Here is a 26852-nt window from a genome sequence, read left to right as displayed (position 1 = left end):
TTCAAAAGACATGTACACACTCTTTGTATGCTTCAGTTCTGCACGACCCCAAGATTCAAACTACAGTGGCATCTGACGATCATGAGGCATAGAATCAACACTTGGGCAGGGAACGATCTTTGACACAAAGCACCAGTGTCTTCAATTACCAGCATATCTAATGTCGGGGAAGGACAGTTTGAAGCATTCTTAAGAGACAAACAGAAGAACTTATAAAACCACTAATCACAACTATTCTCTCTCTTCTTTTTAAAGTTAGAGGGACAAAAGAATAAACTTGTGATTATGTTTTTAACCTGGGTTTAAGGTTTATTCTTCAAATGAGCAGAAATCACATTTTTAGGACAAGAAGAGAAAAAAAGAATAAATCTTCTCTTATGCAGGAAAAAAAACTCATTTTAGGGGGAGCCCATATTCCTAAGTAAGCATATAATTATCATCTAAGAAAAACGCATGCTGAAAAAAGATTCAAAAATTTAGGAAAACTGAATGAAACCCTCTCTCATTTTTGCAGTTAAGGGCAGGTGCTTCCCATTAAACCACACTGCCCCAGAAAAATAAAAGTGACTTTAATCAACTAAACAGATGTGGGGAATATTTTACATTAAAAATTTTTGTGGAAGCAAGACTGAGTGTGACAACATAAACATGACCCCTCTTGTTTTTCTTTGCCGGTTTATGTTTTCCACTTTATCCCTAACAATTCCCACCGAATCCTCACTATTTCGGCCCCTGTGTGCTTTTACTCAGCAGAATTCTTACCAGGACTGTGAGGCCGCCACCTCTCTCCATCCCTCCTTGATCCAGCTAGTCGCCAACCTCCATCTTCATCTTCTCCATTCTGTTCCTCTCTAAAAATACGCCAATTTTCACTTTCTGATCGTATAAATTCATGCTTTCTTCCCACTGATGTTGGCCCACCTTCCTCAAAATTTGGTCTCCCTGTAAAGAAAATGAGTCAACATAAGCCTCAGCCAGCAAGGATTTTGAACAGACTTGATTGCTCAAATCAAGCTTTTCTGCAAATGTGTCCATTTCAACGTTCAGGCAGTATAAATAACTGTGGATATATGTGTATATTATTAGACACATTTCTCAAAGCTGAATGTTCTAAGACTGGGAAATTATTTTTTTAAACAAAATAATATGCGCATTTTTTAAAAGGCCATGCAATGCAAAGTGAATCAACCTTCCCACTACACAAGAGCCCCCCAGTCTTGCTCCCCAGAAGTAACCACCATCAACAGTTTCTTATAAAGCCTTCCAAACACTGACCATGGCTATACTTATGCATATATATACAGATCTCTCATTCACACTCACATAACACTACCCTCAGGCGGTTACATATGTTGTTTTGTACCCTTGCTGTTTTCACTTGGCAGTCCTTCCTTACCAGCATATACTTCTTTTTTTCAGTTTTTAAGTCATACAATATTTTTAACTATATGATTTACTAAATCAACTTAATTTATTTAATCAACTTGTACTGGTGATTCTGTCCAAGTAGGATATCTGTAAACTTCAACCTCTCTTTTATTCCGAAACAGATTGTAAGCTCAAAACCAGAGAGTGGAGGCACTCGACTTTTCCTTTACTCTAGCACCTAGTCCACTACAGGCGTACAATGAATTGCTCTAGAACAGAATTCAAAGCTAAGCTATGTCTAACCTGATGCAACTCAAGAGCTACATTAACAGTGAAAGAGAGCCGGTTATACCAAGTAAACTAAGTTGGTTTCAAAGGACAAGAGAATTCTGAACTGTGCAAATTCTTCAGTCACCATACCACATGTGCTACCACTTACAATTCACAACAAATTACCCAAAATCTCACATTAAAGTATGTTGTTGAATATCCAAAACATACATTGATGTCTTCAGTTTATAACAATAAAATATACAAATTCTCACAGTAAAAACCTCAATTCTTTTCATTAAACCATATTAAAAGTGAAAAAAAATTGTACATTTGAAAATGAGGAAATTCTAATTTCTGGTCATCCTCTTATAGTCAACTTCACATGTATTATGCTTCCATATCCTGTTCACCCAAACAGTTATTAGGTTGTTACAAGATATTATTCTATTACAGAATAATCTTAGAATGGGGGGGGGGGGTACAATTATTTGCTGGGCAAAATACCCTTATTATGACAGGCAGCCTTTAAGATAGCCCTCAACAATCCCTGACTTCTGGCCTCTGTGTAATTACCTCACCTTAAGTGTGGGCTGGACTTATTACTGACTTGCTCCTAACAGAATCCAGCAGAAGTGATGAGATGTCGCTTCTGATACTAAGTTAAAAACTTCCATCTTGGACGTTCTCTCTGAGGGAATCCAGCAGCCCTGTTGTGAGGCAGCCCTGTGGAGAAGCCCGCATGGCAAGGAACTGAGGCTGGCAACAGCCTCGTGAGTGAGCTTGGAAGCGGATCCAACCCCAGATGAGCCCTGAGATGACTGCAGCCACATGAGAGACCCAGGCCAGAACCACCTAGCTAAGCTGCTCCATCCTGGCCCACAGAAACTGAGAAAATAAATGTTTGCTGCTTTCGGCCACTAAGTTTTGGGGTAACTTGTTACATGGCCACAGTTAATAAAAACACTCACTTAACTGATTTAATCTTCATAATAATACTCAGTATTAGAGATTATTTTCCCCATTTTACAGCTGAGAATATTGAGGCTCAAAAAGATAACCCAGGAGAATTGTCCAAAATCACACACCACTATTTAAATGACACAGAATTCAAATCTTAACCTTCTGACTCATTTAACAAATATTTATTGCATACTGCACTAAATGCCAAGTTTTATGAATTCAAGTATATATATATTCCATGTCTGCCCTTGGGTTAGAAGGGTCAGAAGACATTCCAGGTTCTCTTGCTCAGAATAAGAAGGGATGAGACATTTTACAAAGCCCACATCCATTATATGACTTGATGAAAAATATAGCTATACTCACAGAAGAAAAATTTAAAACAAAGAAATCCCTAATGCATATAAATTGATAAGTGCTGGGAAATGACTTTAAACACATGTAAATCATTCAGTCACAAGCAATATGTGCCAGGCATAATGAGAATACAACCGCCTGATGGATGAGCTGGTCAAAACACACACTTTCATCTACTTTTACACTACGTCTTTGAGAAGTAATGAACGTACCAAAATAAGCAAAGGAAACCCACTAATGGCAAAATGCTTAAACACATCAAAAACTGGTCATTACAGTTTTTTCTAACAGATGACAAGTCGCAAAAAATTAAAGATATTAAAAGTAAAAATACCAGTAATTCCTCAACCACAGAGATAGAACTCTACGTATCTGTGGTTAGCTTTTACATAACATCTTTAAAATGTAGTTTCAGTCAGTGTACCCACTATTTTGTAATCTAAATAGCAAATACTTCTCTGTGATTATACATCTTACTGATAATATAAATGGATACACAGCAGGTATACCTTGCAGCTGTTGAACTATCTAGTAGATTATTCCCCACCGGACATTTACATCATAACTAACTTTCTGAGAACTAGACAACAAGGAAGAAATATCAGTGTGCATATGTGTTTTGTTTTTCTGAACTACTTCTTCTGAAAAAAACTTCAAAGAGTAAAATTACTAGGTCAAATGACAGACTTCATACATTGACATATCTTTCTCTCGTCCTCAAGAAAAGGGTAGGTAAGACCACCAGACCATTTTAGATTATCAAAACTAAGTGCTGCTATCCTTTTGAAGCTTTTCTACTTTAATGGTTGTAAAATGGTATACTAATGTGGCTCGAATATGAATTTTTCACATCAAAGATTTTTCATATTGTTTGCTGACTTTATTTCCCTTTATGTGAATAATTTGTCTGCATTTTTTTCTAAACTAGCAGTTTCTATAACCTTCATAACTGTCAAGTCCTACGTATACTTTTCATATTGGTACCTAGGAATAAGAAAAATATAAAGGACAGGATAGGGTAAAAATAGGGAAACTAAAGGAAGAAAAAAATCTGGCTTTTCTGCTTACTGCAAACTCATAATTCTCAACCTGTTGGAAAATCTGCACCTCATAAAGTTTAAATGACTATTTATGCCATTCTTTGTTCCAAGAAGGATTTCTGACAGAAATTTTGAAGATATAGAGGAGCACAATACTAAAGAAAGAATGAAGATCGTGGAGTCATAGACCTGATTTTAAATTGTCTCCAATTCTCATCTGTACACCCTGACTAAAGAAGATCCCATTCCTAATATGAAAGACGGTGTGTGTGTGTGTGTGTGTTACTGAGGCAGCCATCTGAATTTACACAAACACTAGCCAATTCCAGTTCAAAAATTCTATAACAAAGGAGTTCAGATCTTGTTACCAAGTGCTTGTTTCTACAAAATAATTCTTAAAAACTGCAATATATTTTTTGATATATCAAATGTTGCATAACAAATAACTGAAACAGAAAGATCTGGGTGACAACTTCTCCAGTAAACCAAGGAAAACCAGAATAATATAATTCTGACATGCCAAACATATCCCACATGTAAGTGCAAGGTAAAGAAAGTTTTGTGTTCAGGCATCACGGTCATTTTAATAAGAGATGGATGAAAAGGATTCAAGAACTTTTAAATGTACCATACTCATCTCCTCCCCCTATCTTTAAGAAAACTTACTATTGGACTTCCCTGGTGGTGCAGTGGTTAAGAATCTGCCTGTCAATGCAGGGGACACGGGTTCGAGCCCTGGTCCGGGAAGACCCCACATGCCACAGAGCAACTAAGCCCATGCACCACAACTACTGAGCCTGCGCTCTAGAGCTCATGAGCCACAACTACTGAAGCCCGCGCCTGGAGCCCATGCTCCGCAACAAGAGAAGCCACCGCAATGAGAAGTCCGCGCATGGCAACAGAGTAGCACCCGCTCGCCACAACAGGAGAAAGCTCGCGTGCAGCAACGAAGACCCAATGCAGCCAAAAATAAATGAATGAATGAATGAAAACTTATAATTGAAGTATAACACTCATATCAAGAAGCACACAAATCATAAATGTACAATTCAGAGTTTTCACAAAGCAATATATATCCACCTAACGACTAAGATTTAAAAAAAAAAAATTATCACGACCTCTCAAAAATCTTCATGTCCTCCCAATGGGCCCTTACCAAGGTAAACGCTATCCTGCCTTCTATCTCCAAAGATTAGTTTTGCCTATTTTTGACCTTTTTTATATAAATGGAATATTAGTTTAAGTATGGCTTTTTAAAAATTGAAGTATAGTTGTTTAATTAATGATGCTGTGTTAATTTCTGCTGTACATCAAAGTGATTCAGTTATACATATATACATGTCCTTTTTAAAATATTCTTTTCCATTATGGTTTATCAGAGTATTGAATATAGTTCTCTGTGCTGTACAGTAGGACCTATTGTTTACCCATTCTATATATAAAAGCTTACATCTGCTAATCCCAACCTCCCACTCCACCCCTCCCCCAACCCCCTCTCCCTTGGTAACCACAAGTCTGTTCTCTATGTCCATGATTCTGTTTCATAGAAAGGTTCATTTGTGTCATATTTTACATTCCCCATATAAGTGATATCATATGGTATTTGTCTTTCTCTTTCTGACTTACTTAGTACGATAATCTCTAGTTGCATCCATGTTGCTGCAAATGGCATTACTTCATTCCTTTTCACGGCTGAGTAGTATTCCATTGTATATATGTACCACATCTTTTTTATCCATTTATCTGTTGCTTCCATGTCTTGGCTATTGTGAACAGTGCTGCTATGAACACGGAGGTGCGTGTATCTTTTTGAACTAGAGTTTTGTCTGGGTATATGCCCAGGAGTAGAATTGCTAGATCATATGATAATTCTATTTTTAGTCTTCTGAGGAACCTCCCTATTGTTTTCCATAGTGGCTGTACCAACTTACATTCCCACCAACAGTGTGGGAGGGTTCCCTTTTCCCTTACATCCTCTCCAGCATTTGTTATTTGTAGAGGTTGTTTTTGTTTTTGTTTTTCCCTGGCGGCACCTCATGGTTAGCGGGATCTTAGTTCCCCAACCAGGGACTGAACCCAGGCCCTCGGCAGTGAATGCTGGGAATCCTAACCACTGGACCACCAGGGAATTCCCTGTTATTTGTACAGTTTTTATTGATGGCCATTCTGACTGGTGTGAGGTGGTACCTCGTTGCAGTTTTGATTTGCATTTCTCTAATAATTAAGAGACATCAAGCATCTTTTCATGTACTATTGACCACTCGTATTTCTTCTTTGGAGAAATGTCTATTTAGGTCTTCTGCCCATTTTTCAATTGAGTTGTTTTTTTGTTATTGAGTTGTATGAGCTGTTTGCGTATTTTGGAAATTAAACCCCCGTCAGTCGCTTTATTTGCAAATATTTTCTCCCATTCTATAGTTTGTGTGGCTTCTTTCATTGAACGTTACGGGAAATTCATCCACGCTGTTACAGAGAACAGAAGCTTGTTCTTTTGCACTGTGGTATGGGATCTCATTGTATGAACAGACCACAATGTATTACTCTACTACTGATTTAGGTTGTTTCTAGTTTTTTGCTATTATAAACTGCGCTGCTATAAACATTCTTGGATGTGAAATTTGGTGAGCATATGTTTCCAATTCTGTTGATATTTACCTAGGAGTGAAACTGCTGGGCCATAAGGTATATTCAACTTCAGTAAGTACTACCAAGTATTTTCCCAGAGAAACAGTACTACTTTATCATTTTTTGCTTGTTTGTTTACTTATACCTCTAGCACACATTGAGTGCTTTCTCCATGAACAAATACAGTTAAAGACATATGACTGAAAATAAAGAAGAGACTTAGACATAGCACCTACCCTCCAGGTCCACAGTCCAGGGACACACATGTAAACAAATGACTTGATACATCACAGTTGACAAAATGCATTGATACATCTCATCCAATCCTCGTAATAACCACAAGGGTTGAGTCAACCTTACCATCTTTTTTTTAAAAACATCCAAAGATTTTATTAGGGGAAATGCCTGCATGAAAGGAAGGAGGGAAGAAGCCAGGGAAGGCTGGGAGAGCCATCAGACCAAGAGGCAAGGTACAGTTAGATACCTGATAAAGATTTATTGAAGAAATTAGGAGCTTCTTTAAGAACTTTGAAGTCAGAGGTCAGAATGATAAAGTTACATTCACATAACTTCTTACAGATAATAACATGAAAGAATTTTAGGGCAGAAAAAATCTTAGATACAAACTAATCCTGGGTAGTGACTGCGAGAGCCAAGGACTTCTTCACAGGGTCCTGGGCTTCACTCTGTGCTGGGACCAGCCACCGGACTGGACTGGAGCAGGGAGCTCCAACCTTACCATCTTTATTGTTCCTGTGAGGAAAGGGATACCTGTAGGGGATCTCCCACCGTCACACAGCTGAGTAGTGACCAAATCAAAAATAGAATATAGATGTACAAACTCCTACTCCAGGGTTTACTCACAAATTAAACCCATCAGAAGCAGCCAGAAATTCTACAAAAATAAAGTAGAAAAAGGAAGTTCTGGGATCTAAGTCTAAAGAGCTCTATAAAAGCAATAGACATATATCATGCATAGAAAAGCTTGGGGACAGAGACTGCCAAGATGTCTAAATGGAACTAAATTTGTTAACCTTCCAGCAGATAAACGATAACAAAATGTGTACCCCCTGAAAAAAATGTTAAGATCAACTTAATACATAACAATATAAAAATTTTACTCAAAATTATTTTGAGGGGTAAAAAATGACTTCAAGCACAGTCTAATAGAATATACATTTCCAATTACTACTAATATAACTTACAATATAAATTATACTGTATGCAAGAATTGCTCTAAAACATTAAAATAAATCCTTTATAACCTAAATGATTACAGCAGATTTCTATGTATATAAATTTGGGTGGGGAGTGAGGGTGCCAATAAAACTTTATAATGAGTTAACTCATTACAGGGTTAAAAAAATAAATATATTTGTGTATTATTGATACAACTTAAAATAAATGATAAAGTTGTTCATGGGTAACTCAGAAGATAATATCTAAAGCTCCTTTAATGTCTAAAAATTACATGACTCCAAAGTGACCAGGGCTAAAATGAACGAGGGACACCACACCCACGTGGCCTTTCTCAGCACTTAAAATCAAAGTCTTCCTCTTTCTATAATATCAGCAATATGACAAAGTTGAGTGGCCAAATATTTTAGTTGACTTTAAAAAAAATCTTAACAGATTAATATGTAAACAAGATGATTTAAAGGTAAACATAACTAAATAATTTACAAATTAATGCCTGAACTAAGTATTTCTAAACTATAGTCAACAAATGAGCTTGGGGCTATGAATCCTTAAACTGGAAGCACATATCACGCTGGTATGCTTTTATCATTTTTCAGGGAAAAGGGTCTAAGGTTTTTTGCCAGGGTCTTAAAGATGTCTCTGACCTCTAAAAGGTAAAGAAATATAAATTTAAAATATATTTTTTTCTAGTCAATATGGCAAACATGACATAGTCTTATGAGCAAACTATACTACCCGTATAACACATTTTATATTCTTACATCAACAATTCCTCAAGATGTATAAAAGGTGCTAAAATACAATTGCACTACATATATAAATACTTTCCCCAATGGCAATAAATACTTGTTGTTTCTGCCTGAATGTATTGTCTAAATAGGATTCTTCTAAAAATAAAATTAAATTAAAATGAAGTATTGGTTTTAGTCTGGTGTAACTGAGTGGACTTCCTAAGGAGAAAGAGCAGTAAAAGGGCACCTGTGTGCATGTTTGACTTACAGCCAGAAATGGTGTTTATGGAAAACTTCAGATGGAGCAAAAAGGCACTCAGCCAACAAAATCTACAGCTGTGAAACTTGGAACTTAGAAGCGCCCAAACTCCAAAAGCAAAAGTGGAATTATGGGACAGACTTTGAAGCTTGTTTATGTGCAAATTTTTCTAGCAAGTAACTTTGTATTTCTCTATTCAGATATATATTCTCTGGTTAACACTAAAAATATTTTCTAATACCAGAGAAAACAGTGAAAGGGAATCCCATCCAGGTATTGATATTTGCTTTTCCCCCCAGTTGTAAACAAAACTCAGGGTAACTAGGATGGAGTAGTTTAAATTCTATATCCAGAGATTTGCAACTTTTCTCCCATCCTAACCCCTGAGGAGGTAACAAATCTGCTCCACTGGTTAATATGGTCCCCAAAACACAGCAGCTCCTGGCTGGGAGAGACTGGAGGGGCTGCTGTATATCAGACTCTGAAAAAGCACCTCATGTGGTCTAAATATGCCCCATATTCCTATAACCTTTATGCTCAGTCATCTGCTGGTATATACCCAGACACTGCCTGAAATCTTGGGGGAAGATGATCAGTAGTGGGCTTCAATGCAGAACTGGAAAGAGACTAGGCATCTTCTAAAGAAAGGTAAGTACAGGGCTTCCCTGGTGGCGCAGTGGTTGAGAATCCATCTGCCGATGCAGGAGACACGGGTTCGTGCCCCGGTCCGGGAAGATCCCACATGCCGCGGAGCGGCTGGGCCCGTGAGCCATGGCCACTGAGCCTGCGCTCCGCAACAGGAGAGGCCACAACAGTGAGGCCCGCATACCAAAAAAAAAAAAAAAAAAAAAAGAAAGCTAAGTACACTGTGTAAGAAAGAGCATTGGTGACCATGGCTAAAGGTTAAAAATTGTGAGATTATGTATATACATAGGCAAGACATTGCACGCCAACTAAAGGTTTTGTTGTTTTCAGGTACAATGTGGTACAATTATGGATTATATACTGGAGTGCTTTAGCCAGAAAGAAAAGCAAACAATTTAGGGATACAGAATTGAATTTAATAAAGAATAATGTATCTGATTCTTGGCATCTTGCTTAATCATTATAATTTGGAATAAAAAATAAATCAATCGATGAACAGGTATCTAGCAGCATGTATGTTCATTTATAGAAGAATGTTTTAGAGCCATCTCCAACTGAAATCATTAATTCTGTTTAGACGGAGGGTCCATGTATTTTAGGGTGAAGTTGGTTTATCATCTGTGCCAATATTAGTTTCATCTCAGCTAACCGGGCAACTTCAAACAGAAATGAATTTATGTGCTCCAGCTATTATAATGGGAGTGCTATGCTCCTAAGGAGACACTCCAGAACTGGTCTACGACATCTATTCAGTTAGCAATTAGGAATCACTATTTACAGACCACAGCAGACTTTCAAAGTGTGAAATCCAGAAACCAGACTACTTCTTCACTTGAGACATTTCTTTCTTGACAATCATCTTGTAAATCATTTCTGTTTGAATATATTATGGAAAGAGGCTTCTAATGTTGGTAAAATCCTTTACTATCTTGCTTACTATAATGTCCATTCAAGACACATGGCAGGTACACTTTCAGTACTGCTTTCTGAAAAGCAGTGTTACACTATATTTACTCTGTCTTCCCTCTTCCGCCCCCAATCAGTAAACTAGCAATTGATATAAAGTATAATTCCTACCAGAACATGAAGGGAAGGTGCATCCCATCACAAGTCTCTCCTTTATGCTTTTACCTTCTCTAGTTCTGAAGGTCAAAGTTTGCAGTGCTGTGTCTGAACTTGTATTGAAATGTTTGGCATTAATAAAACAAAGAAGGAATTAATATATTTCTTAATTGTGGGGGGAGGAGAAGGAATCTACAAAGGCGGATTTCACTTTCTAAGCAGCATTATATTGGTCTAGATTAATAATTTTCCCAGCAGGCCTTCCATGATTTTACTATGAACAATCGCAGCCTTTGTATCTCAGATCCCCTTACATGTGACATTTGATCAAAGTTTTAAAATCAGCAGCTAATGGAGGTGGAGAAAAGTCCTGCTCCGTAAGGCATTATACAAAGCTATCCCACACAGCTCATTTTGAGGTTGCTACAAGCTGGATCACAGACATTTTCCAGCTAAACGTTATTTATATAGATGTTAAGTTAAAGTTTCTGTACCCTGAACACTATATTTATTGCATGTCATCATACTTCTCCTCAGGGAAACATCCCTTAAACATCACTGAAGCATGACTTAAGAAAATTCTTCAGTTCTTTCACACAGGTGTGTTTTTTAAAGATAAGTATAAGGAACCAAACAATTAAATGTATTCTTATTCAAGGTTTCTGTACATAGCCTTAAAAAAATAAAATAAAAAAGTCTGCCTCCTTGACCCCGCAAAACAGATTTCAGGTAACTAAATTACCTCTACTACTAGTTCTAGAATTAGTGGTAGTCATTCTGATGAGGTGGGATATGAAAAGAAAACTAGTAAAATCAATTCATGAATTTCTACCTAAAAGTCCTTATCCAAGGAAATATTCCCAAAAGAAATGGAGGAAAAAAAGATTAGTAAAGGAAATATCTCACACTTAAACATGCTATATAAGGAAAGACAGCCGAAAGGAAATCTTGCAGGGAATTTTATCCCTTTGAACTTTTAAATAAACTCTTAAGTAAGATTATGCAAACTTACTAAAAGACCGGTCCTGATTAGAGAAAAAATGCACCCCTTCTCCAAGTCAGTTCTAGAGGCTTTCTCCAGAGTTGTTAAGGTCTGTCATGGGTAAAGATAGACCTCCTAACAAACCAGCATTCTTTTCCACAGGATCAGAGCTAACTGGCCCCCTGCAGACTAAGTGACCAATCACATCAGCTTCAGCTGAAACCAGCCCCCACGACATTATAAACAGAGCAATGTGAACCGTAAACCCAGTCCAAGAAGAGAACCTACAAGCTGGACTTGTAGATTAAAATTACCTCACCCAAAAGACAGGCTCTGAAAGCTTCCTCCAGACCTACCCGTGTATAAGGCTGGCCCAGCAAAAGAACTGGTGAGTACATGAGAAAATGTTCAATCTTATTTCTTTCCTTAAGGGGAACAGAGAAAAGAACTGACTGACAAATAGAGATGGAGCTAGATATTGCCAATAGAGTTTTAAAACAAAGACATTATCTACAGGGTCATACATTAAGGTTCTTTATTCATTTTCCTTAAATTTTGGAAATAGAATAAGAGTCCTCTTGAAAGCATTATTGGAAATTTTCTTCTTAATTGTTTTACTAAATGTATACTAATTCTCCATTATAATATAGAAACGGGAAGAGAAAGACCCTGGAAAAAATTCAGTGGTTTTTAAAAAAAATGTATCTTTTTCTTTTGGAAGGGATTAAAGAAACCCAAAATGAGCAAACAAAAACAAATGACCGCCCCCCAAAAAAACATTTTGTTTTTACTTTTTTAAGCCATAGGAAAAATGATGAGTGTCCTAATTTCTTTTTAAGCATGAAATTACTGCTGAAATTCGGTGCTTCTACAAATAAGAAATTAAAATATAAAAGAATCTCTGAGCTTATGTAATAGAATTAGAACTCACACTATTTGCCCTAATTATGGAGGGCAGGAGAGATGGTTATGACTCTCTCCACAGTCTTAAACTGTTTACACCAGAAGTGAACAAATACACAGTAATACTGCAATCATTTAACATTTGTAGTTATTATAACTTATATCTTAACTGTTTAATATGAACTATACTACTACATTACAACATGACAATAAAAGACATAATTTTGAGTGCTACAACCTAATGAGTAAAATGAATCCATTATTTTGATGACCAACGAAGCATCCAAACTATCATTTTTATAAAGTACTATTTTTTCCATCAATGGTTTACAAATGGGCAAATATTTTATAGCCCACATAGAGAGATACAAGCAAACCATCCCAATTCTACTTTCTACTGGGATCAATTTACAAGAATCATATAAATACAGACTAGGAAAAACACATTCAAAAAGCACTTGTGTACCTATTAGAGATATGAAAATAACCTGGAAATATAATAGTATAAACATAATGTCTGTCCATCAGACACATTTAAATTTGATGGAAAGAAAATCTACATACATTGGGCAACAATAATTTAATGTTTTAAATGCCATACAAGCATATATAAAATTATACAGAAAAAAATCACACAGGAAACCTGTTATCAGTGGAGGGAAATGGTAGTAAGTTTACAAACATGTAGGATTTTAAAGGATCATGGTATTTAATTCCCTCTTTTCTTCCTTTCTCTTTTTAATATAAGGAAGCCTGGCCAAGGGGATTGGGTAGCTCACCCAAACTGACACAGCTATGTAACCAACAGAGCCAGAACCCGGTCAGCTAGATTTCCCACCCTGTCTTCGTGATGCTAAACCACACTGACTACATGAGTGCAAAGAATGGAGTTACTCAGGATAATCTGTTAAGTGGGGATTGAAATCTTACCTCTCTCAACTACTCCACTTTCCAACACCATCTAAACAAGATTTAGGAAGGTTTTATATATAAAAAGGATAATGCTTCACTGTCTTGATATCAGCCTTTTGACTGCCCTGTTCACAGGTTTTTTGTGTGTATTTACTTAGTTGCAAGAGAAAAAAAAACTGTAAAAGCCTAGAGCAAGAGTGCTACAAAAGCTATAGGTAGGAAGTTACAATCCTGAAAAGGCCCAAATGAAAATAACTAATTTTGTTAGCTATAGTATGTATACAAAGGCTGTCTCCTCAGGTAATGAATTTTAGGACTTAATGAAGCAAGCTGAAAATCAAGAAGAATCATTTACCTTTCCACCCACAAATTACTATGATACAAGACGCAGTCAGTGGTTCCGTAAGTGGAACAGCACTAGTGTACAGCTTCATCATGGGCATTTTCACATAGGCAGGAAGCAAGAAACAATAAAGGTCAAAGCCATGGACAGTGCAAAACCACACGGTGGGGCTTCCCTGGTGGCGCAGTGGTTGAGAGTCCGCCTGCCGATGCAGGGGACGCGGGTTCATGCCCCGGTCCGGGAGGATCCCACATGCCGCAGAGCGGCTGGGCCCGTGAGCCACGGCCGCTGACCCTGCATGTCCAGAGCCTGTGCTCCTCAACGGGAGAGGCCACAACAGTGAGAGGCCTGCGTACCGCAAAAAAAAAAAAAAAAAAACCACACAGTGGTTCACAAACTTACTGAAGGCAGCCAACTACCCTTTATTGCTATACCCTTCTTCAAGTGTCAAAATGTCTTTTCTGTTATAAAATTATGATGAAAGTATTATATTTTTAAAATTATTTTCTCACCTGGCAAAATACAAATTTGGCAATGCTTTGTAAGAACTCTCTGGTTTTAACTCTGCTGGTCTATAGGATCTAAGACTAGACTATGTACAATAATTCTGATTGTACTAATCTTCAAACCTTGCAAGATGTCTTCCTTAACTGAAAATATCCTTCTTGCCTACAAATCACAGATCTTAGCCTAAGCATTTCTGAAGAACAAATATTCTGTAGGGGCTCTCGGACAAAACTAGTCAAATGTAATGTGTTATTCACAAAAGCTAACTAGGGTCAAAATGTCTGTTTTTGAGGCAATATAGCACTGACTCTGGACTACAAACTGAGCAGGAACTGACCACCACTTACTACCTTTGTGATCTTAGGAACTCACTGTGGCTCAGTTTCATTATCTATAAAATGGGCGTTAATAATGGTACTTATTACTAGGAAAGTTAAGAAACATTATTAATACCAATAAGGCAACTAATAGCCCAAGAGGTTACTCTGTGCCAGGCATTGCTATTGGCTTCACATGAGTCAATACATGTGAAGTGCTTGGCATGATTCCTGGCACATAATAAATAATATATATTAACCAATATTATTAATCATTACTGATATAAAAATCATGCATAAAATTAACAATGATTTTAAATGGATATTGGAAACATTTCTGGGGACAGGAGAGTTCTAAAGGTGCTCAAACTCAGGCTGTCAAAGACTATTTTGTGAATGCAGTACCAATCATCTTGGGAGACTTTTATCTCACCAAACTCTAAACAGACAGCTTCTTGTAGTCAAAAAAAAAAAAAAAATTAACCAACTGTTAAGTTAGTCAGACTTGCAAAATAATCCATACGCCTTGTGAAAACTTATCTGCCTGATCCTCAGTGATCTCATCTGTAAAATGGGATAAGAATGTCTATCTTTAAAAAAAAAATGTCTATCTTGCTGAGGTACCAAAGCATTAGAGATAATGCAGTAATGAAAGCACCTAGCACAATGCCTATGAATATTTTGTTGTTATTATTATAATTTCCAAAAGGGCAGAGATCAGGTCTTCTAAAACATCAAAAGATCTAGCAAAATGAATCATTAAATAGCTGTGCCAAGAAAAAAAAAATCTAAATAAAATGATAATGACAACTTTTAGGATAATAAATTATAAAACATTAATGCCCTAAGTTTTAAAAAAATTTATAACATGAAACAGAAATGACCATCTAATCTAAATAAAGTTAACAATCAACCCAACGTTCCATCAGCAACTCATATGTGAAGAAAATATACGAGAATGTCTCTAATATTACCAATAAATGTTAAAATCAGCCTTAGGACAAAAGGGAAAGTATATACCCAGCTGGCCAATGCCCAATTCCAACACAGGAAGCCAGTCTCCAAAGCCCCAAAGTCCCTAGACATAGGAGGGCCCATCCAGCAAACTCAAGCAAAGCATCATTGTCATTCAAAAGGTAGGAAGGTGATATGCAACACTTCCAAGGGCATCTACTTCTGAAGGAGGAAGCATCAAAAAGAGTCACATATAGACTCCTAGTACTGGATTGTGGCAAAGAAGAAAGGCAGATTCAAGGGAAGCAAAGTTGCATTTCCCATTCTGTTTCTGCTTGCCTCTGCCTAAGTCTTTGACACCTTCGTCATACGCAAGGATGGTCACATGGAAAGCACACATTAGATTTCGACTCACCACACAGAAAAAAGAAGAAACACAGGTGAAAACTGTTTATAGCTAAAAACTAACTTTACTAATGTTTCTATAATTGACATTTAATGTCTTAATGATTATTTTATTTCATTAAACTCGAAGCTTTTTCTTCTGGTTCATTTACTTCTTTTTTAAGGCATTGCCTTTTAAAAATTATTTATTTACTTATTTGGCTGCATCAGGTCTTAGTTGTGGCATGCAGGATCTTTAGTTGCAACACGTGGAATCTTTAGTTGCGGCAAGTGAACTCTTTCAGTTGTGGCATGTGGGGTCTGGCCCCCTGCATTGGCAGCCACTGGACCACCAGGGAAGTACCTGGTTCATTTACTTTCAAAATTAATATTACCTTGGAATCTTTACCTGGAATTTCTTATTTTGCCAAGAAAATAATTTTCTCTCTACCCCACAATCTAATCAGCATCTAGAATATTCAGAAGGGCGGCAATCCATGAGCCACAGAAAGAAAGACTCCACGAAAATGACCACAAAGTAACAAAAACAAAAAAAACCTAATCACAGAACTTTCAATAAGCTAATTATGAAGCATACAATGGAACTACGGATCTCTAAAAGCTTACTCTTATCCTAGCAATAAGTGTGGCTTCAAAACATTTTCAGACAGTTCAACACTACACTTCTAAATGATTTCTATTTATTTAAACAGAGGAACATATTTAACGTTCCTTTTCATTATGAATTATTCGTAGTTATAAATTATTAATTAATTATGGAAAGTTGTTACACATAATGTTTAGTCAAATCAATACATACTTGAAGCCTTGACTTGTGCAAGAAAGATACAGGAGTGTCAAAAAAGACATGAATCGTAATCCCAACCCTTGGGGATTCGTTAAAATGCCAAACAATATTTTAACAGTCATTAAAGGAACCAATAAGAGATATCCTAAAGCAATCCATGATTAGCTATCAAATGAATGACTTAATCAGTAAATGCTCCCTTATGTAAAGAGAAAAGAGAAAGAAAGAGCTGTCAGACTGGGAAAGCCTGCCCAGCAGTCAGGGAAGCATTCCAAAAAAATTATAAAACAAAGTCTCAGAATTTATTAACTGAAAAACAGTTAAGGGTTTACTAATTTACTCTTGATTTCAGAGAATTACAGCCTGAGATGGATGGCCGTGATTGCAAAGTTATTGCTCCTCCCCTAACTCAGAGATACCGGAGGATGGTCACCAAGGATGGCCACAGCACACTTCAAATGGATGGCGCTCAAAGAGGTCTTGCATATCTTCGAGACGCTTGGGGAATCCTAATGGACATGCGCTGGCGCTGGATGATGTTGGTTTTTTCTGCTTCTTTTGTTATCCACTGGCTTGTCTTTGCAGTGCTCTGGTATGTTCTAGCTGAGATGAATGGTGATCTGGATCTAGATCATGATGCCCCACCTGAAAACCACACTATCTGTGTCAAGTACATCACCAGTTTCACAGCTGCGTTCTCCTTCTCCCTGGAGACACAACTTACAATTGGTTATGGTACCATGTTCCCCAGTGGCGACTGTCCAAGTGCAGTCGCCCTACTTGCCATACAAATGCTCCTAGGCCTCATGCTAGAGGCTTTCATCACAGGTAATTGTTTTTTTGTATTTTGTTTGTTTTATTTTTGGCTGCGTTGGGTCGTCGTTGCTGCGCGTGGGCTTTCTCTAGTTGCGGCGAGTGGGGGCTACTCTTCATTGCGGTGCACGGGCTTCTCATTGAGGTGGCTTCTCTCGTCATGGAGCACAGGGTCTAGGCACACGGGCTTCAGTAGTTGCGGTACGTGGGCCCTAGAGCACACAGGCTTCAGCAGTTGCGGCACGCGGGCTTCAGCAGCTGTGGCACACGGGCTCTAGAGTGCAGGCTCAGTAGTTGTGGCACACGGGCTTAGCTGTTCCACGGCATGTGGGATCTTACCGGTACAGGGATCGAACCCACCATGTCCCCTGCATTGGCAGGCCAATTCTTAACCACTGCGCCACCAGGGAAGTCCCCACAGGTAATTGTTTTTGTTCTTTAAAAAAAAAATGTATGAATGTTTTGGAATGGGTATAGTCAGTTATAAGCAACTGTATTACAGAATAATTTATTTGCATTATTGGCAGGTAATGCCTGAGACTGAAAGGAAGAGCCTAGGGTCAAACAACAGGAGAAATTTTAAGAAACCTCTCTCTATACTTAAATTTTACATATTGAAATTTCTTAAGAAAAAAGGGATCATTATGCTACCAGCCAAAAAAAATTAACAAAAAATCTAAACGGAGTTTTTCAGAGAAGTTAAATATTTTGTTAAATAAGTGAATAAATATGTTCAATGCATATTTTGACAGTCATTTTACCTAACAGAGGAATTTGATTTTTTTTTTAAACTTTTACTGGGCTAGAATTTTCTCCTCTGAGTTCATCTTTTCAACATTTACTCAATACTAATGAGCCCAGAGCACCACAGTCAGCACTGCAGATTAGAGAACAAGTATACATATCCTGAGCATGTACTGGAAATAGGCCACAATGATTATGAAATTTTGCGTATAAACCTGGCAACGCATGATACTCTTTGCTCTAATAAATTAGGGCTAGTGATATATACAATTAAAAAATAAAAAACAAAACAAAGAGAAAACCTTGTTTTAACACACTACGGGCAATATTAACAGTGGTCTGGAATAAAGTCCCAGTGTGCTACCAACTGGCTTTTACAACCTGTAGCAAATCACTTAATCTTTACAAGAAGAGTTCTTACACTTCCAGGGCATTCGATAAAATATAGAGGATATGTGAACTTAGACAGGAAAAACTTGCATCTTTTTTTTTTTTACACTAAACTCTAACTGAAATTTGGTATTTCCTTTGATTATAAATGTAGGCAACAAAAAACAAAAGCATCGGCAATACCCGTAACTTTGTTACAAACAGAAGTTCCAGATATTTTCATATCATACTATAATACTTCAAAATTACAGTACTAAACCTTCACTGTATTTTTTTATTTAATGCATTAAAAAAGCACATATAGTACACATTATAATTTTTTATGTTCAACTAGATTTCAGTGTATTTGGTTTCCTTTTTATATACTTTATTTTAATGCATTTTAAGCGTAATTCTAATAAGAGGTCCATAGACCTCACCAGCCTGCCAACATCTGTGGCACAAAAGTAGTTAAGAAACCCTGATCTACCTGCTGGGGGGCACATGGAGGATGCACTTGAAGGGTACACTGAAAACCACCTTAGAGACAGAGCCTTCTTAATAGAAAAAAGGTTTGTATAAATTTCAAAGTTAAAAATTCTTCAATGTCACTTGTTCTACAGGTCCCCCCCCACCCCAAATCATTCTACTATGAATCTAATCTCTATTTAAACTTGAAGTAATCTGGTTGCAACTAAATTGCATTTATTTTCTGTTACATTATTTTTAAAGCAGGGGCAGGAATACAGGAAATGACCACTCCTCCACTTCATAACAAACTAAAGTTTTACAGTTCTATGTAACAAAAAAATGAATTTTGCTTACCCATTTTGAAATCGCAGTTTAAAAATAAAGAATGTATGCACCGTTTTGCAAAATCCTTCAGCCTAATGAGAAATTAACAAGTTCAATTCCTGACTCATTTCAAAGGCATGGCACCAAGAAATGTATAAAAATTTGCTAGATCCTTCTCATTCAGAAAAGGTATTGATATTTAAACTGTTCATTCTAAAAAAAATTCAATGGTTTCTAATTTAGGTGCCTTTGTGGCGAAGATCGCCCGGCCAAAAAATCGAGCTTTCTCAATTCGCTTTACTGACTTAGCAGTAGTAGCTCACATAGATGGTAAACCTAACCTTATTTTCCAAGTGGCCAACACTCGACCTAGCCCTCTAACCAGTGTTCGGGTCGCAGCTGTACTCTATCAGGAAAGAGAAAACGGCGAACTCTACCAGACCAGTGTGGACTTCCACCTTGATGGCATCAGTTCTGAGGAATGTCCATTCTTTATCTTTCCACTAACCTACTATCACTCCATTATACCATCGAGTCCCCTGGCTACTCTGCTGCAGCATGAAAATCCTCCCCACTTTGAATTAGTTGTGTTCCTTTCAGCAATGCAGGAAGGCACTGGAGAAATATGCCAAAGGAGGACATCCTACCTACCCTCCGAGATCATGTTACATCACTGTTTTACATCTCTGCTGACCCGAGGTTCCAAAGGTGAATATCAAATCAAGATGGAGAATTTTGATAAGACTATTCCTGAACTTCCAACGCCTCTGGTCTCCAAGAGCCCAAACAGGACTGACCTGGACATCCATATCAATGGACAAAGCATTGACAATTTTCAGATCTCTGAAACAGGACTGACAGAGTAAGAAATATCCATAGCACCCTATTTTTTAATGTATTAAATATACTCAGCCAGTTATGCACCTATTTTTCCTTCATCATATCTCACGTTTTCTTTTTTTCCAATGCTGATTACATCTTTCTAATTACATCACGGTGATCAAGCCTCCGGCCATAAAAAAAAAAATGGCTAGCAATACACATTGTGGAAATACAACATTATACAAAGTTTGTATCTGTGGTTATCTGCTGAAATCAATGCATCTGAATGTAACAGATATTTACAATAACAGAAATGCTGTTGGTGAGTTTGTATGGATGTGGTATGATACCAGTAATGAAGGTAAAATGGACAGTGAAGTTTAACACAGCTGAACGCTAAGAAAATCAGCCATAAATTTCTCATTTTCATCTGCAAGTTGAAGCAGCAGCCTAGTTTCAAACCTAGCTCCCTGGGTAGAACGATGATTTCACAATATTTAGTGAACACTCTTTTAACACTGTTATTTCTTCAAGGCAACAAAGATCAGTCCTTTGGTTCTTTATAAAACAAAACCAGGGTAAATATTACCCCCTTAATTTTTAACAGCTAGGAACAAAAATTCACAAGAAAATAGCGAAGAATAGATTTATACATAACTCTAAAAGCATCTGAGCATGACACCCAAACACATGCACATATTCATACACTTGTGGCAGAAAGTGATCAGAGCAAGTTTAGATAAGCTCTAGGTTGAAGGAAACTGCAGGGTGGTATTTGAACAAGGAGATGCAGAATTATATCTACTTCAAAGCTACCATGCATACTAATCAAATAGTGATTTAAAAATTATAACCAACTATTCATCCGAATAACTTCCGACCTAAGTAAAAACATTCCCTTTCTACTTAGGGTCCATTCAATGGTGTAAAAACCTCATAGATGCAAATATATTTACGTTTTTGTAGGTATAAAGGTTTAGATATAATTCAACTCGGAGAAAAATCACCAACAGAAATAGCAAAAAATAATTAGGCAATGAAGTATTTTCAAACCCAAATTCCTGTTTCAAACTTCAGATAGTTTTTTCTATAAACACAAAATGAGTGTTTATTCACCAGCAGGAGGTTGGACTACATGAACTCTATTACTTCTTTCCAAATCTAATACTCCATGAAAATTATGCTTTCTCTGCTTTTTAAATTTTGCATATACTAGGATGAACACTTTCCCTTACCTCCAGTTTAACTTAAGACTATCCTTTGTAAACTTGTCATTTCAATAAAAAAATCGAACTGTCCTCAAACAGGAACCAAAAAGTCACCCTACCAGATTTCAAACAGATTTGTTGCTGTTATTCTTTTCTGAAATTTCCCTTATCCAGGTTTATGTGAAAAAAGTGAAAGATTAACCCTCCCTACTGGTGATGATCCACACAGGAATCATCTCTTAAAATAAATACTAGCTAGTAAGGGGAAGCAGTTGTGAAAAGCAGGGCACAGCAGCAAGTCACATTTTTCTACTCCTAGACCAAAAGGAAGAGAAAATAAAGAAGAACTTTGTAGTGGTCTAAGACTAATTATAGCAAAGTATATCAAGGACACAGAAACTTAATCATTGTGAAATTTTGCTGTTTGAAAATCTTAGGCATTCTTAAGTACTAGCTAGACCAACAGGTTTTCCTCCAACCCAAGATTGTTGTAACACATATAGACAGCAGGAATTCTTATTTCTATAATAAAGTTAACAAGATTCACCTAACCTGATGAAAATAAGTACTGAAGATTTACATGGTATATTTTTTCCTAAGAGCTCTACATCACTTACGTAGATCAATTCCAACAGTTCAGAGAGGTTGCCCAAAGTGATGCAATTAGAAAGTGAGCAAGACCTGTCTAGGATGAGTCTCAATATAGATGCAGTATATTCTCCATTCAAGTCAGAGAAGTCTCTTACTATACTATTTATACATAAACTTTGCATCTGAAAATTAGATACAACTTTCCGTACACACCCCCACCCCCAAAAAGAACTCTGTTGGTATACTAATGCTATTTAATAAATAGACAACTAAGAAATGCAATCAAATACTTTTGTCTAGGAGGCTGAAAGCTTCTGAAAGAACTATTCATGATTCTTTCACTTCAAAGAATCACATCTTCTATGTTAAGGATTAAGTTTTCTGCAAAGGCCCCATTATCCTTTCAGGTGAATGGAGTACAGACTGAAAGAGGGGGAAATTTACTGGAAAGTGGGAAGAGCAGCTCTAACTCTTGGCTCTACAGCTCACTTACCTGGGCCACCTGAGAAATCAGTGACGATATCTCGGATACATGATCAGGCAGACCACGTTGGAACTAAGTTAAAAAATGCTTGTGGAAACCAATCCAGATAGCATGACAGTCCCAACAAACTGAAGACAAGTAGATACTAAAAATCATAAGGCCTACTTTTATATATGTACAAGCCCATATTACCAACTGCCAGCAGCAGCCTAATAACCAATTGCTATGTCTGCTTCAAAGCATTTCACACCAAAATGCACTGAGTTGAACCTTTCGGTGTCACCTGGATTTTTTTAAATGATCTTTTAATTCCATCCTCACAGAACCATACTGTAAGATGATCACCAGAACTGATCTCCCCCTATGCAGCAATCACTTTCTATTGAATAGGAATTATAATTTGAATATTACAGGCCTTTTTCCACCTCCACATTCTCCCATGGGTATTCACAATGGTCATGCACAATTCTAACCAGATGCCTCTAATTCCACCCATTTCTCTACACATAAGAAGCAAATATATGATAAGAACCATCTCTAACTTTAAAAAGAACAAATCATTCTGGAACCTTCAGTACTCAAATTATCTTAATTTGGTGTCATAGGACGCCTCAGAATTGATCAATATGTCAGTGTGTCCCAACCAACTAGTTAAGTACTGCTGTTCTTGGAGAGAGTAAGATGCAGTATGAGCAATTTTTTTTAATCTACAGTATTTTCAACAAAAGTGGATTACTTATAAAAAGAGAAGCTCAGAATCATTAACACAGTTTATTTAATAACCTGAAGTGAGCATCTTATTTTAAAAAGCATTCAATAAAAGCCACTACAAAATATTTTTATAGATCTATGTGGACACTGCCCTGAAAAAAAGAAAGATTATACATCAAAAAGACCAGATGAATAAATGACATTCATAGTAAGTACATTCACAGTTTTAGCCTTTGCTCTCTAATACAAAAGCGAACATTCTAGTATTTTCTCTATTTCTTCTCACCTGTGACATACTATCTGCACTGGAAAAGGAGTTAATAGCCTGCTTCCTAACTTGAAATTTCAATTCGTAAGATAGCCTTAATAAAGAATATATGTCTTGCAGAGAACACACAGACCTAAAAAGTTAAATCAAGTAAATCCTAATGGTTATATTTATCATCCCTGGTTTCATGCAATAAAGCCCTAAGATAACCATGGAACTCTAAATGCAAGCAATGCTACAACCCCATCTACTGGAGAGATGCAAGTAATTGAGTCAATTTTTAATAAATGTATCCTTATGTTTGAGCCTTGTTAAGAACCAATATCATGGAAATCCAGATAAAAATACTTCAAAACAGTAAGAAAGTCTTACCTACATCTTTTCGTCCTGGTTTTTCAAAACGTCTATCACCCCTAGAAAAGGTAAAAATAAGTTTCAAATAAATCTTGAGAGTAATACATAGATTTCCCATCTATGACACCCATTTTCCTATCTTTCTTAATAGCATTTCTTTCTTTTTCAAATTATGAAACAAATACACTGTTATTACCTAAGCTTTGGAAAATACAGAAAAGCACAAAGATGAAAACAAAAAAATCCACCATCTCACCTACCAAAAGCTAGCTTCTATAGACCCAGAAATGTTATTTTTTAAATTAGATATATGTTTTATTTCAGGTATCTGCTATACAGAGCTTTATATACTGCTTTTAGAATGTGTTTTTACATATCACTAGATATTTTCAAAATTATCCTAACTTTAATGGTTATATACTATTCAACTGTGTGGATACACTATTATATAAAAAAACACACTGATATTAAGCTGTTTATTTCACATTATTTTATATTATAAATATTACCACAGTGGCCATCTTTGTACATGTATCTCTGTGCAACTGCCTTTGCTCATCTTGAAAGACTTCATATAAAGTCACAAACAATATAGAGAAGATGCTTCGATTAAGAGCAACAAACAGTAAAATGAAGATGCTTCCCACTGAGCACTAACCAAACAGCAAATCTAATTAACTATTAAATATCCATGCCGGCACTAAAATATTAATGTATTTATCTAGAATGCTTCTTCCTTTAAATAAGGATCATTTAAACATTTCTAACATAATTGATATTCAATTAACAGCATTTTTTGAAAAGTGAAACCTTGTAACTCTACAAAGAGCCTTCTCCTCTGCAGAAAGCAGAAAAGACATGTTTTTTACACCAGGAAACCTTTATACCAAGATGTGGATCCTTTTAGTTACCTTTCCTCCCAGCTCTGCGACCTATGCATTTCCCTGCCACCTCCTCGACCAAACACACCCTCTACTTCATCAAAGCTTCTTTGGTAGAAACCACATTCACCTCTGCCTCTGCCTGAAAATAAGAAAACAGAAAAAATGATAGTCAGATGTCAACATCTGGCACAAGTTCAACACCAAACATTAATCTCTGAAGTTCTGTCTATATACAAAGTAGGATGTCTACATTTAAATATTTAGCAAGGCTCACTGAATCTTTACCAGTGAGACCTATGACAGCACTGAAGTAGCTAGACCACAGGAGGATAAAAAAAACAAGTTAGAAAACTGTGTAAGAGTCCCAGTTCCAGTCCTGAACAAGAAATAGAATCAACATTCAGCTCCTTAATAAAAAATTCAATAGTGAAATTCTAAGATCAGTAAACCATTACTACAAATCAAACCTTTTATTGTATTATTTTCAACAAAAATGGAAGATGTGGAGAGTTTGAGAAGAGAGCACATAAAGTACAAAAGGCAAGAACAAATGTCAAATTAATTTCTTTAACTCCAGAGACAGGATAATTTAATTGGGTCAACTCTAAACTAACAATTTTGTGAACTAACTCCTTCAAGGATATTCCACAGTGACCAAAGGTACTCTTTCTCGTTTGCTCAAATCTTGAAGAATATCCGGCAGCACTAAATATTCAAACTGCAGAGCCGGTAAGAATGTGTGGATGTAGGAATTTAGAGGCTCCAGTGGCTCAAGTGTACACTGGCCTTTACTGTAGGCAATTTGATTAATCTATCAAAATTTGACTCAACAATTCTAACTAGAATTTTTCCTAATAGAAATACTTGCACAAATATGCAAATACATATATACAAAGATGTTCACTGCAATTTTTAAAAAAACAGAACTTAATCAGTAAAGGATTGGCTAAATAAATTCTGATAAGACAATTCAGTAGAACACCAGGAAGCCACAGAAGATAAAGTACTGACATTAAAAGAAATCTACATTATTCTGCTGAATGACACAAGTATGCCAAAGAACAATACATATAAAAAAGATTCCATGTATATAAATGATATGGCCGCACAGTTAGGGTCAGGAACGATATAAATCCAAATGCTGCATCTGGGGGCAGAAGGCAGTATGCACTTTCAGCTTTATACTTTCTGTACAGCGTGAGGATTTCCCAACTAAGCTGTGTGTTGGGCAAACCATTTGCATCCAACACACAGGTTAGAAAACTGGAGGGCAGGGAGGTGCCTAGGGATGTATTTATACCTAGATGAAATCTTAGCCATTATCCCTAGCTCAACTTCTCCCACGGTATAAAACCACCCAAAGAAAAATGACGATGAATCTTGAATAAAAGCATGAATGTATTCCAAAGCTAAATACAATTGAGTTAAATAATTGTTTCAAATACCCATGCAGTATTTCTACTTCTTAGTTATAATTATCAAGAATTGACTCAATACAATTGTACTTCTATATGACATTATGGAATACAAAAATAATGCAAAGAATTTTATGTACATAAATACCCTTCTCAACTAGTCCAAGTATCAATTTCTTCATCTGTAAAATGGAAGTGGGGACTAGGGTTGAACTACAATAATCTTACCTTCCAGTTGTACCAACTTAACTTCAAGTCATCTTAAAGTCAATGTCCAGTTTCGTACCTCTATCCTCAGAAATACATATATTTTATTTAAGATCCTAAAACAGTGTAATACAAAATGTTATGTTACACTGGGGTGATCCCCTACAACGTGATTTTTAGGGTGAAAGAAAAAAAGTCCCCTGTCCTTTTAGAGAACAATTTTCTCAAGAAAACCATTAAGTACATAGCACCTTGAAAAAGTGTTTTATACTGGAAACAGATGAATATGAAAAACAGCCTTCAAAAGTTGCCAGAAAAATAAGCAAACCACAGACAAAATATTTTCTGCCAGTTACAACTAGCACTGGCACTGGTCCTGCTTATGAGCCTAAAGCTTTATAAGTGGGCACAAAAAAAGAATCAGATTCTAGAGCCTTCCAGCTTGTAAAATGTAAGGAACAATCTTCAAAGTACAAGGCCCATAATCATCTATAAATACAGTCCCCATATGAGGAGAAGCAAGTAAATACAACATGGTAAATCCTTCATAAAGTTAA

General features: G+C 36.6%; 2 protein-coding genes across 8 annotated transcripts in view; one reads left to right on the top strand and one right to left on the bottom strand.

Annotated features, from left to right (window-relative positions):
* GIGYF2 (GRB10 interacting GYF protein 2) overlaps positions 1 to 26852 on the bottom strand; it is a 129897-nt gene that overhangs the window by 57529 nt on the left and 45516 nt on the right. For all 6 annotated transcript variants that reach the window (XR_009334062.1, XR_010839252.1, XM_059054378.1 and 3 more), the window contains 3 exons: positions 24701 to 24812; positions 23808 to 23848; positions 763 to 942 (listed from right to left, as the gene is read on the bottom strand). Coding sequence is in view for 4 of the 6 variants with exons in the window: in XM_059054378.1 (XP_058910361.1) it covers positions 763 to 942; positions 23808 to 23848; positions 24701 to 24812 (333 nt within the window). In the remaining 2 variants the exon portion in view is untranslated. The remainder of the gene's footprint in view (positions 1 to 762; positions 943 to 23807; positions 23849 to 24700; positions 24813 to 26852) is intronic.
* KCNJ13 (potassium inwardly rectifying channel subfamily J member 13) lies at positions 16999 to 20228 on the top strand. 2 transcript variants are annotated; one of them, XM_059054395.2, is made up of 2 exons: positions 16999 to 17458; positions 19595 to 20228. In XM_059054395.2, the coding sequence occupies exons 1-2, from the start codon at positions 16999 to 17001 to the stop codon at positions 20215 to 20217; spliced, it is 1083 nt and encodes a 360-aa protein (XP_058910378.1). In that variant the 3' UTR covers positions 20218 to 20228. The 2 variants fall into 2 exon arrangements, with proteins under 2 accessions (XP_058910378.1, XP_058910379.1); XM_059054396.2 differs by having other exon boundaries at positions 16999 to 17222; positions 19595 to 19655.

This window comes from Kogia breviceps, chromosome 2 (assembly GCF_026419965.1).
Source record: "Kogia breviceps isolate mKogBre1 chromosome 2, mKogBre1 haplotype 1, whole genome shotgun sequence".
In the NCBI taxonomy this organism is placed as follows: Eukaryota; Metazoa; Chordata; class Mammalia; order Artiodactyla; family Physeteridae; genus Kogia; species Kogia breviceps.
Note: the sequence above shows the minus strand (reverse complement) of the source record. Positions and strands in the feature narration are given on the sequence as shown.

Coding starts and splice junctions, on each gene's coding strand:
- KCNJ13 (XM_059054395.2), top strand. CDS start 16,999: ATGGATGGCCGTGATTGCAAAGTTATTGCTCCTCCCCTAACTCAGAGA. Junction 17,459..19,594: donor GCTAGAGGCTTTCATCACAG/GTAATTGTTTTT, acceptor TTTCTAATTTAG/GTGCCTTTGTGGCGAAGATC.